General features: G+C 46.9%; 1 protein-coding gene across 1 annotated transcript in view; it reads right to left on the bottom strand.

Annotated features, from left to right (window-relative positions):
• Window positions 1-1301: 1301 nt before the first annotated feature.
• LOC121638422 (E3 ubiquitin-protein ligase pellino homolog 1-like) overlaps window positions 1302-12262 on the bottom strand; it is an 18889-nt gene continuing 7928 nt past the window's right edge. Inside the window, exons 3-7 of the mRNA XM_041983205.1 lie at window positions 8098-8227; window positions 7673-7774; window positions 7305-7502; window positions 3220-3408; window positions 1302-2915 (exon numbers count right to left, since the gene is read on the bottom strand). Coding sequence (XP_041839139.1) covers window positions 2337-2915; window positions 3220-3408; window positions 7305-7502; window positions 7673-7774; window positions 8098-8227 — 1198 coding nt within the window. The 3' untranslated portion in view covers window positions 1302-2336. The remainder of the gene's footprint in view (window positions 2916-3219; window positions 3409-7304; window positions 7503-7672; window positions 7775-8097; window positions 8228-12262) is intronic.

The raw sequence follows: 12262 nt of genomic DNA, 5'->3' as shown, positions 1-12262 counted from the left end.
TCTCAGAACCTGAATGTGAGCCCTGGTCATCGAGACTTTATCTAATTTACTTGTGGCTCTCAGAACCGGTGCAAGACCCCAGGTCAAGGAGGCTTAACAAATAGTGCTGCCAGCTGGCAGAAACAGCATGTGACACCAGGTCAGAAAGACTTCAACACATTTGCCTACAACTCTCAGAACCTGTGTGACCTCAGGTCAGGAAGACATCACCAACAGTAATGACATCTCTCAGAGCTTGGCCGTGATCCCAAATTTGGGAGACTTCACCAGGTGTGCTTACCTGTGCATGACCTTTGGTCACGGAGATTTCAACCAATCTTACGGCTGTCAGAACCTGGCTGAGCCCCAGTCAGGTAGACTTCACCAATAGTGCTAAGAGCTCTCAGAACCTGGCGTGACCCCTGTTCAGGGAGACTTTACCAAATGTTCTTATGGCTGTCAGAACCTGGCTGTGATCCCAGGTAAAGTTAGACTTCATCACATGTGCTGACAGCTGGAGCGGTGTGTTGCTCAGCTTGTTGAGCTGCCTCACGTACGTACAGAGGCCACAGCTCCTCGGTGCAGCTGGTCCGGGCTAGAGTCCAGGCTGGAGGCCTGTTCCTGCAGGCTCTCTCTGACCCAGCTTTCCTGTCCATCTGTTAAAATACAGCGCCTAGAAAAAAAGGATCTGACAGCTCTTAGAACCTGCATGTGACCCTATCTCAAGCAAACTCTACCAATGTGCTCACGGCTCTCAGAACCTGGCCGGGAGCCTCGGTTTCAGTAGGCTTGCACTTACAGCCATTATTCAGATGGCATAATGACCTAATTATGGCTATGAGCTTAATTCAGTTTGCCTGTTAGTATTTTGTATCTAGCACATCATTTTAAAGGAGAAATTAAGTAGAAAGAATTATTTATGTGAAAAGGCGAGTTTGAATGAGGTTTTATTTGCAGGCAACATGGCCAATTAGCAAACGTGATATTTAACTCACTAATAAATTATTCAAGTAAAAGTTGCCTGACCAGACTGCAGGTCTGTTCACTGACAGTCTACAGCAAAGGTTGTATTTAAAGCCTGTCAACAAAATCCTGCAGGTGATTTCTTACAGATGATTTCCTCAGTGCTACACACACAATAAATAAATAAATAACATCATTTAGTCTTCTCAGTGATGATGTTTCATCTTGTAATGAGGGTTTTTTATTCTGTTGTTCTGGCTTTAGTTTAATATTCATTTAAAGCTTTTAGGAGGTAAACTAAGACTTATGAATTTATCAACATTCCATCGCGCACACACACACACACACACAAAAACAGCTACAAACAAGAACTGTGTTTTTATTGTGTACAGTCAATGTGCATCAAGACCGCACAACGATATGAACAACCGAAAAGTCACAATAATGCTGAATACCAGGGAATGAGGAATAAATGGTTCAGCAGACTGGTCAGCATCTAGTTTCTGTCCCACCTGAAGAAAATCTTAGATAATGACAACTGTCTGCAGTTTATTCTGTAAACAAATATTTAACGAAAATGAAGAGAAATGGAAATAAAAAAGGATGTTATATGAGGTCCCAGGGTTCATCTTTATCAGGAAAAAACAATGAAATTCATGTCGGATTCGAGGTGGAACCTTTGGCTTCATGGTGGCTTGGGGGGCTTTTTAAATCAAAATGTTTTAATAAACAGTTATTTAGTAAATGTTTATTGCTCACAATATAGATCAGCTGGTTGTAATTTGTAATTTTAATTTAGTTAGAAAAAGCAAACTAATATTAACTACATGTTTCAAGTCACAGGGCAGCAGTTTCAAACATTTCCCATCATAAACATACATTTTTATTTAAAGAACAGCAGGAACAAATTCATTTAATTTAAAAATAATAAAATAAAAATAACACTATTATTCCAGAATTTGAGCCACAACTCTTTTTTTCCCTCTTTCTCTTTGGTCCACTTAAAATTAATATTTTTCCCAAAAAATGTCCAAAGTCGTGTTTGGGCCACAACGGGACAACAACACTGAACCGGAACTAAGACGATGTTAGAGTTGATGCCTCATTAAATTAGAACTGAGCTGGAAGGAAACACTGGGCAGTGTTCTTGTTATTAAACTGAGCACTAATGCTAAGAGGCTAAGTAATAAATAAAAACAGTTCATGGAAAAATCTGTTGTTTTGCAGCTGTGTCCAGGGAAGAACTTCCACCTAGAGGAAAACCCTGCCCGAGTCACACCAAGGCAGGAATCAACCCATTAAATGCACTTCTTTAGGAAGAAAGATTAAGAAAATCACACAAACTCCATGTTTTTTACCCCTTTAATGCTTCAAGTGAAGAGTCTTGGTGGTTTCTAGTCCAGCGGGCTTTGGAAGATGAGTCTGACACAGCCGGTCTCTCCGCTCAGTGGCTGGATGCAGAACGGGCAGGCGGCGTGGAAAGCGTGAGTGCCATGCGGTAGAGGGATCTGACTCCAGTAAGCCATTGTCTTCTCTGAGCAGATGTGCCCACAAGGGATAAAGGCGTGGGTGGGGGGCTCCGCATCCACGTAGAAGCCCGGTTCACAGCCCAGCCACAGTGGCACATAGGGGCCCCTTGTGCGGCACATGGGACACTCCCTTTCCTGATGTTCTGCTTCGACCTTGGGGTCACGGCGCCCTCCCCAGCTGTGGTAGCCATGCACGTGGCCACAGCTCAGGTAGGCCCACGGCTGCTTCTCATCCAGGACGTCTTTTCGCCGCAGACTGGGGAAGGCCAGAGTGTTTAATCCCACAGGGCACTGTGGCCGCCCGGCGTTCAGCTCCTGCCGCAGCACCTCCAGGTGCTTGACGGTGGGGGTATGTGCCAGTCCTTCCGCCGTCCGCCATAGCAGAGTAGCACCACACAGGTCTATAAGGGAGCCGTCCACCAGCTCATTAGACTCAGACTCCACCTGCGAACAACAACAGGTTACTATCTGAAAATAAATAAATACGACAGAAGATGTTAATTAGATGTTGTTCCTTCCAATCGTGTTCATCTTCACCGTTTTCTGTTTTCTCAACTCACTGCAGGACTGCTCATAACTGCAGAAAGTTATCACTTTTTAACTGAAGGCCAGTAACGTAAAACAAAACAAGATTGTGCTAAACAAATTCTGTGAATAAAACATCTTATAGTATTTGTGTGTGTGTGTGTGTGTGTGAGAGAGAGAGAGAGAGAGAGAGAGAGAGAGAGAGAGACTGGGGGTTACCCACCATCTTTCCCCTCTGCTGAGCTGATCTGGTCTCTCGCAGTGTAAAGACTTTACCACAGACTGAGATTTCCCTCCAAAAACCAGGTTTGGAGTCTTGGTTAAAGCCGTGGCGAGGATGCATCACCAGAACGCCATTAGTGGTCAGTCCATCCATCTGGCCATCCTGCATCCTCCACTTAGCAGCCTTCTCCTGTAAAGAAGTCAGGAATTTATTCTTAGCTCGTCCACCTTGTATCACATTCCATCTCTTCCTGACAAGGCCTGTTTTTTCTGCCTCCTGTCTGAAATTATCAACCCAAAATAAATTAAGTATATCGTCATAATTACAAGAGCTGTATGTAGGATCTTTGTCTCAAATGAAAGCCGAGACGTGCGAAATTATTCTCCTGAAATATATATAAGTTGTTACCTCCTAAAAGAAAGCCACGTTACTTTAAAAGAAACCCAGAGGATAGCAGCCAGTGCATCAGGAATGAGTAAAGTAATGTCTGAGGAAGTTTAAAAGATGTTTTAATAATTTAATATGCAGGTAGATTTCCCAGGAACCCTTTGGCCCAATCGACACCTCTATCAATCATCAGAGTCACAAGAATCGAGGGAACATTCACCTCAGATGTTCCAGAAAGACGTGAACCCTGAGCCAGGGACTGATTGAATAATTAAACTTTCTTAATCCCGAAGGAAATTCATTGTGGTCATCTGCTTCACACATACATTAAAACCATTCATCCTATAAAAACATATCATCATAGCAATAAAATACTTAATAAAATATATCAAAGCTTATAATAAAGGTCAAAGTTCAAAAGTGCTTTAGTGTCCCCTCTCTTCTCTCCCCCTACCCTCCACAGAGTTGTATAGTCTAATGGCCTCCTCCGTCTTTCTGTGGAGGCAGCAGTCTGCTGCTGGACCTGCTCTGAGTGAAGGCCGAGCGGAGGATGGGTGGCCTTCTCCATCACTGCTGTAAGTTTGGACTGTTTTCTGCCTGCCCACTGTTTCCACAGGAGCCAGCTTCAGCCCCACCACAAAGCCTGCCTTCCTGATGATTTCTTCAGCCAGTGGGTGTTGCTCTTGCTGGTACTGTATCCCCAGCACACACCAGCATACAGAAGCACACAGGCAACTGCAGACATGTTCAGAAACTTTGAACAGATGTTGAAAGATCTAAGCCTCATCAAAAAGTACAGCCTCACCTGACCTTTCTTGTAGAGGTCAGTGTTCAGTGTCCAGTCCAGTTTGTTGTCCAGCAGGACCCCCAGGTACCCACTGTCTCTACCTTCTCTACCTATGCAGACAGGTTGTAGAAAGGTGGTCTTCCTCCGAAAATCCACTATCATCTCCTTTGTTTGCATTACATTCAGCGTCAGCTGGTTCCTCCCACACCAGCTTCCTGTACTCCCCCTCCTCATCCCCTCTAATACAGAATACAATAGCTGTATCGTAAGAAAACTTTTGCATATAGCACGTCTCAGAGTTGTAGGGGAAATCTGCCGTGTACAGGCTGAACAGGGCTGGGGGCAGCACCTTACACTGCTGCTGACGGTGCTGGAGATGTTTCCCATCTTCACATACTGCAGTCGCTGGTGAGCTTTTCCTGCAACAGAAGGGGCTGAATTGTGTTAAATGCACATGAGAAATCAAAAAAGAGAATCCTCATGGCACAGCCTCCTTTGTCCGGGTAGGAGAGAGTCGGATGGAGAAGATACAGGACCGCATCCTCCACCCCCACCATCTCCCCATAGGCAAACTGAAGAGGATCCTGTGCATGTTGTACCTGTGTCTTCAGCCTTTGTAGTAATAACCCCTCCACGGTTTTCATTATGTGAGGTTAAAGCACGTGGTCGGAAGTCATTGGGATTTTTAGGATGCCTAATCTTGGAACCGGGATGATACATGATGTTTTCCAGAGGGAGGGGACTATACCCAGGCTTAGGCTCAGATTAAAAAGATGTTGGAAAGGAGCCACAAGCTTGTCTGGGACACACCTTGTTAGGGCCAGCTGCTTTTCTGATGTTAAGTCTCTTCAGCTCTCCTCTCACCTGATGTCCTGTAATATGAGCAGAGTGGAGGGCTGCTGCATGTGGAGGTGAGGAGGTTCTGTCAGGTGTGGGGATGGGATCCAGCAAGGAGGGAGAACAGGGGGAAGGAAACTGTCCCAAAACAGGTCTCTCTGGGCAAATGGTAGAAGAAGAGAGGGTGGTGGAGAGGTGGAGGGACAGAGGTCCACCTGTGATTGGGAGTTCGGTGCAGGTGGCGGTGGAGTAGAATCAGAGGGGGTTGGCAGCGTAGGATTAAAAGAGGTTTAATTCCTCTGCCCTCTCAACGCGCCCCCAATAACTCCCGTCTCTTTCTTGCAGCCGTGATTGTCTGGACTCCCTCCCATACTTCCTTGATGTTGTTTTCACTGAACCTCAGTTCCACCTTCTCCTTGTACGTCTTTCTTGCTGATTTTAGACCGTCCCTGAGGTCTGTTTGGACCCCCTTCAACTCCTCCTTATCTCCACTTTTAAAAGCCATCTTCTTCCTATTAAGACCCTTTTTCAACTCCCTTGTTTTCCAGGCATTATTATTGGCATAGCAGCTTACGGTCTTAACCAGTACAACAGTGTCTACACAAAACAGCATATAGTCTGTAAGACATCCTCATACTGATCCAGCAGCACACGCCAGTCTGTTCTAGCAAAGCAGTCTGAGCTCATCCTTCACTTAAGGGGACCACCCCCTCGGTTTGGCTGGTTATGGGTTGCCTTGGGGTCACCAGGTTGTGATCTGACTTTCCAAGACGGGGGAGCGCTGTGGCTACATACGTATCTCCTGTGCTAGCATAGAAAAGATCTACGGTTTAGTCCTTGCGAGTAGGGTGTTATTGGTGGTGGTGGATTGATTACAGTGAAGACTTCAGGGTGATGTGGTTAAAGTCCCCTGAAATGACCACAAGGGCATCAGGATGTGTTTGGAGCTCTGCAATCGTAGCCTGCACAGTCTCAACCGCTGCCTCCATGTTAGCTTTAGGTGGGATGTAAATACAAACAGCCAGAACGTGCGTGAACCCCCCTGGTAAGTAACAGGGTCTGAGGCTAACGGCTAACGGTTCACAGTCCTTATAGCATACCACTGATTCTACAGTAAGATGGCCCAGGTTACACCACCTCTTGTTCACATCTCCTTTGCTTTGGCCACATGCTGCTGTGTCTCTGTTAACCCGCACCAGAGAGAATCCGGGGAGCTCCACATTAGCATCAGGTGTGTTAGCTGTTAGCCATAATCACGCAGCTCTCCCAAGACTTCCTGTCATTTCTGACCAGCGGCAAAAGTTCATCCATCTTATTCATCAGTGCATTAACATTTCCCATAATCACCGATGGAACTGGGGGCTTGTACCTCCGTCTTTTGTAGCGATAGCCTTCAGCTTAGCTCCAGCTCTCCCCGGTACTTCCTTCTTTCTTCTTTGGGAATGTTATGTGTTATTTCAGCACTCTTTTTTCCAGTGCTCTTTTCTCAGATACACTATCTATACCCTTAATCTTCATGGAAACTACACGTTTTATGTACATCACATTAGCAACCATGTGATTTTATAATGTAGAATATACATAAAGTGGATTGGATTGAGCATGGATTGAAAGCCAACAGGATCCATTTCAAACAAAGGTGGAGTCACAGGAGAAGACAGCAGAGTTTACTGAGGTGCAACATATTCTTCTATCTCAAAACAGCAAAAATAAGACCTAATTTATGATTTTGGCTTCTAGCTCGCTAGCAGACATCTTTGTAATCTTTGCTTTCAAGTTACACCTTCTTTGTGTGGTTTGCTTGAGCTGGAGAAATTAGACGGTGCTGCTCTCATGTTTTTTATACATTCTGATAAGAGTTACTTAAGGTTTGAACAGTGTTTCATTTGGGTGGCAATACTTGGTAAAGTCTTTTAGCTGAGGGTCTCCCCACGAGTTTGGTAGGTTACATTTTAGAATTGGTGTTTGCAAAGATCTTCAGCACTACGCGCCTGTACAGGGGGCTCTGGTCAAGAAGAGATTTATCATGTACGGTCGACTTCTACAAGCAGCATCAGAAATGAGTGCATCCTACCCCAAGGAAGATGTTCTTGATGGAGTCGAAGCCTGCGGCATAGATCCGTGCAGAGTACGGTGGGTTTCTTTGGCAGATGATGCGGCAGGCAAAGCGGGATATGGTGCTCTGAACTGTCTGACTGTCAGTGTGGCTCTGCCCACCGGGCACAGTGTCCATCACCACAAAGTCAATGGGAGTCTCTGTGGAGCGTCCGATCTACGATTACAAAGATAGAAAGTTAAACATGTCAACATTTGGAAAAAACAAACAAACATGCATGCATATGTATATATTTTTTTTTCTATAAACAGTTTACAGACATAATCTAATTTCTTAAAACAAAAAGGTCTCAAGCAACAGTCGTCGATGTCGAAAGATTGATTGACCTGAAACATGTCCGTGCTGCTGTCGTGTGTGTACTCCACCACTACTGTCTGCACCCGAGACAGAGTGTATGATATGCTGTGTTGTTCCTTGCTGCTGACAGCCTGAAGAATGAATGAATGAATAAGGAGAAATGGTCAGTAGCAAAATATTTAAGACAGGAAAGAACTTAAGCACGTTTACTCAATAACTCAGTGATGGTAAAGTTTCATAAATAAAGCAGTTAACTAGCAGCAAGAACTAAACATCACCTTCAGTTTCTCCCTCTAAAACTTTTATAGCTACCCTGGTCATTTTTTAGGAGAAGAGCCAGTAAAATACCAAGAACGAGGCATTTCCACGTCTTCCATGTTCATTAAGTTTGCCTTACACAGCTGGACTTGCAGTAACACGTGTATCACCGTGCATTCACTTAACGCCCCCTCACCTTGGCAGCCTGCGGCGTGCAGGATGTGTGGACGGTGCTGGGCTTCACACCACTGGCCTTGTTCCGGCGGCACAGAGCAAAGCGACTTTTCCGTCTCCCTTTGTCACCGCTTGGCAGAGAGCCATTGCACCTGAGCACAAAAACATGAGGAATCATGTTGTTTAATATCAAAGAAAAGTGTCCTTACAGCCTTCACTTACATAACACAGAGAATCCCAAAGGCCCACGCCAAAGATTTTTATTAAGGCAGCTTTGACGTTGAAGCTAAATTTCATTGTGATGCATGTCTATTTAAGCATCACCTGCTCTCTTTTTTCACTGGATCGTAATGTTCAGCTCTTATCAAAGGTTTCAACCCTAAGAAGTGGAAAAATGTTATTTAATAATAGTTGAATAATCCCAAAAAGGCAATTTAAAGTTTTAACCATAATAAATCAGTACTAGTCCTTCTTCATAATGAAAGTCATTGATTAGCGTTGGTGCTGGAGGCAGGAATTGTATTCTCTGTTCTCTGCTGCAGCTGCAACTGTTGAACTCCCCACGTTACGTAGCGAGCAAGGATAAATTCACCATTAACTCCTTCGATGGAAATGACTCAAGTGGCTGATGTTTGAACGAGACACAGAATCATGACGACATCGCTGCTTCGTTGAGCTTGCCAATGGTACGCTCCCTCATGGTTTACAGCACATATGTCAAACTGGTCCAGCAAAGGGCTGTGTGGCTGCAGGTTTTTGTTCCAACCAAGCAGCAGCACACCAGATTTGACTGATTCAATCAACTGATCTCAGTCTTCAGACAGCTGATTGGTCAAACTGTGTGCTCTTGGCTGGCTGGAACAAAAACCTGCAGCCACACAGCCCTTTGCTGGACCAGTTTGACATGCCTGGTTTACAGCATCTGTAGAATTTTGACATAACAGACGGTGTACCATTTCATAATGTCTTTTTTTAAATGAATTATTTACAGTGTTTTCAGCTGTTCCTTTAATTTGTCAATCACTGACTCAAAGTCGCCCTTGCCATGGTACTTTTCATGTTTGAATGTATACCATTTAATTGTTGATAAAGCTGGACCAGCAGTTTCTCCGTGATGCTGGTCTACTTGGCTAAACACATCCAGGCCTAAGCTCTGAGGTCCAGGTTAAAAGGCATCTCGTTCAGCTTTAACTGGAGTCAGGAAGCTTTATTTGAGGCGGTCAAACAGCTGAAATCAAAACCAGGATGCTGTAGTTATGTGGTTTACAACTGATCTATCCTAGCCATCACAATACCAATGAAACACTAATTTAATTTGTTTGCCAAACATTGTGGAGAGGGTTACTACATCCTGAGCTCTATGACATTTAAAGGACAATCCTAAAAATGTTATGGGACCTTTAATTAAACATCAGTTTCAGCTGTAGGTTATCTTTAGAGCCAGACTATCGTTAGGTACCGTTAGTCAAGTAAACATGAGTTCAGTTAAAAGTTGAGCCATTCTTTTAGGGGATAATGCAAACTTCCTGTGTTCTAGATAAAGAAACACCCACCCCCTTCTTAGATAAACCCAGACCACCCCAACTCAGATGTGGCTAGCTTATGACACATAACAAAGCCTCTTTTCACAAACAATATGGCTCTTTAAAATAAAACCTTGGGACCGGTGTAATTGCCAGTTGCAGAGCCTCCAAGACTGTTTAATTCCATATGTGGACACTAGAACACAAAAGCAAACAAAAGGTCTGAAAGTGCAGCAGCCACAGACGTCTTTCCTGACGTCTCTACTTCCTTGAACCACAGCCTCACCCTCATGTCCACAGTGAATGGCCTTCGGTCAGGAAGTCAGCTGCATTTCTCTCTGTGGTCGAGTTTCTGAGGCTGAGTTATGTAGCAGCCAAACAAAAACCAACAGACGAACTTGGCAGTTATGATCGGATGAGTGTTTGTTTTCACAATGTCTCCAACATGATGCCTGAATAAGCTGCAGGGTTTTTACTGTACCTACAGAACAACGTGCTGAGACATGTTTTCCACATTACGCTGTAAGATAAAACTCAGTGTTTTAACCAGGATGAGGCATGTACTTAATTTCAACATGCTGGAAAGCCCCAAAGTTCAGAGACACATTTTGGATGAACTGCAGAAGGCTTCCAGACCGAACCCCTGCTTCCAGACCGAACCCCTGGTTCCAGACCGAACCCCTGGTTCCGGACCGAACCCCTGCTTCCAGACCGAACCCTTGCTTCCAGACCGAACCACTGCTTCCAGACAGAACCCCTGCTTCCAGACTGAACCACTGCTTCCAGACCGAACCACTGCTTCCAGACAGAACCACTGCTTCCAGACAGAACCCCTGCTTCCAGACCGAAGCCCTGGTTCCAGACCGAACCCCTGCTTCCAGACAGAACCCCTGCTTCCAGACCGAACCCCTGCTTCCAGACAGAACCACTGCTTCCAGACAGAACCCCTGCTTCCAGACAGAACCACTGCTTCCAGACAGAACCCCTGCTTCCAGACCGAAGCCCTGGTTCCAGACCGAACCCCTGGTTCCAGACCGAACCCCTGCTTCCAGACAGAACCCCTGCTTCCAGACCGAAGCCCTGGTTCCAGACAGAACCCCTGCTTCCAGACCGAAGCCCTGGTTCCAGACCGAACCCCTGCTTCCAGACAGAACCCCTGCTTCCAGACCGAAGCCCTGGTTCCAGACAGAACCACTGCTTCCAGACCGAACCACTGCTTCCAGACAGAACCACTGCTTCCAGACCGAACCACTGCTTCCAGACAGAACCACTGCTTCCAGACAGAACCCCTGCTTCCAGACCGAAGCCCTGGTTCCAGACCGAACCCCTGCTTCCAGACAGAACCCCTGCTTCCAGACCGAAGCCCTGGTTCCAGACCGAACCCCTGCTTCCAGACAGAACCCCTGCTTCCAGACCGAACCCCTGCTTCCAGACAGAACCACTGCTTCCAGACCGAACCACTGCTTCCAGACCGAACCCCTGGTTCCGGACCGAAGCCCTGCTTCGGGATCGAACCCCTGCTTCCAGACCGAACCCCTGTTTCCAGACCGAACCCCTGCTTCCGGACCGAACCCCTGCTTCCGGACCGAACCCCTGGTTCCGGACCGAAGCCCTGCTTCCGGATCGAACCCCTGCTTCCGGATCGAACCCCTGCTTCCGGACCGAACCCTTGTTTCCAGACAGAACCCCTGCTTCCAGACCGAACCCCTGGTTCCAAACCGAACCCCTGCTTCCAGACCGAACCCCTGGTTCCAAACCGAACCCCTGCTTCCAGACCGAACCCCTGCTTCCAGACCGAACCCCTGCTTCCGGACCGAACCCCTGGTTCCGGACCGAACCCCTGCTTCCAGACCGAACCCTTGCTTCCAGACCGAACCACTGCTTCCAGACCGAACCACTGCTTCCAGACCGAACCACTGCTTCCAGACCGAACCCTTGTTTCCAGACCGAACCCCTGCTTCCAGACCGAACCCCTGCTTCCAGACCGAACCCCTGCTTCCAGACCAAACCCCTGCTTCCGGACCGAACCCCTGCTTCCGGACCGAACCCCTGCTTCCAGACCGAACCCTTGTTTCCAGACCGAACCCCTGCTTCCAGACCGAACCCCTGTTTCCAGACCGAACCACTGCTTCCAGACCGAACCCCTGTTTCCAGACCGAAGCCCTGCTTCCAGACCGAACCCCTGGTTCCGGACCGAACCCCTGCTTCCAGACCGAACCCTTGCTTCCAGACCGAACCACTGCTTCCAGACCGAACCCTTGTTTCCAGACCGAACCACTGCTTCCAGACAGAACCCCTGCTTCCGGACCGAAGCCCTGCTTCCAGACCGAACCCCTGCTTCCGGACCGAACCCCTGGTTCCAAACCGAACCCCTGCTTCCGGACCGAACCCCTGCTTCCGGACCGAACCCCTGCTTCCGAAACCGAACCCCTGGTTCCGGACCGAACCCCTGGTTCGAAACCGAACCCCTGCTTCCGGACCGAACCCCTGCTTCCGGACCGAACCCCTGGTTCCGGACCGAAGCCCTGCTTCCAGACCGAAGCCCTGCTGCAAAAACAATGTTGTCCGATTTGAATTTTCTTTTGTTTTTTTCTTTTAAATGACCTTGAAGTGCCAGTGTTTAGTGCTCAATGCACAGAAAAAAGTATTCAGATCCACCTACAC

The sequence above is a fragment of the Melanotaenia boesemani genome, chromosome 4 (genome assembly GCF_017639745.1).
Source record: "Melanotaenia boesemani isolate fMelBoe1 chromosome 4, fMelBoe1.pri, whole genome shotgun sequence".
In the NCBI taxonomy this organism is placed as follows: domain Eukaryota; kingdom Metazoa; phylum Chordata; class Actinopteri; order Atheriniformes; family Melanotaeniidae; genus Melanotaenia; species Melanotaenia boesemani.
The sequence above is the reverse complement of the archived record's forward strand: the minus strand, read 5'-3'. Positions and strand labels throughout refer to the sequence as shown.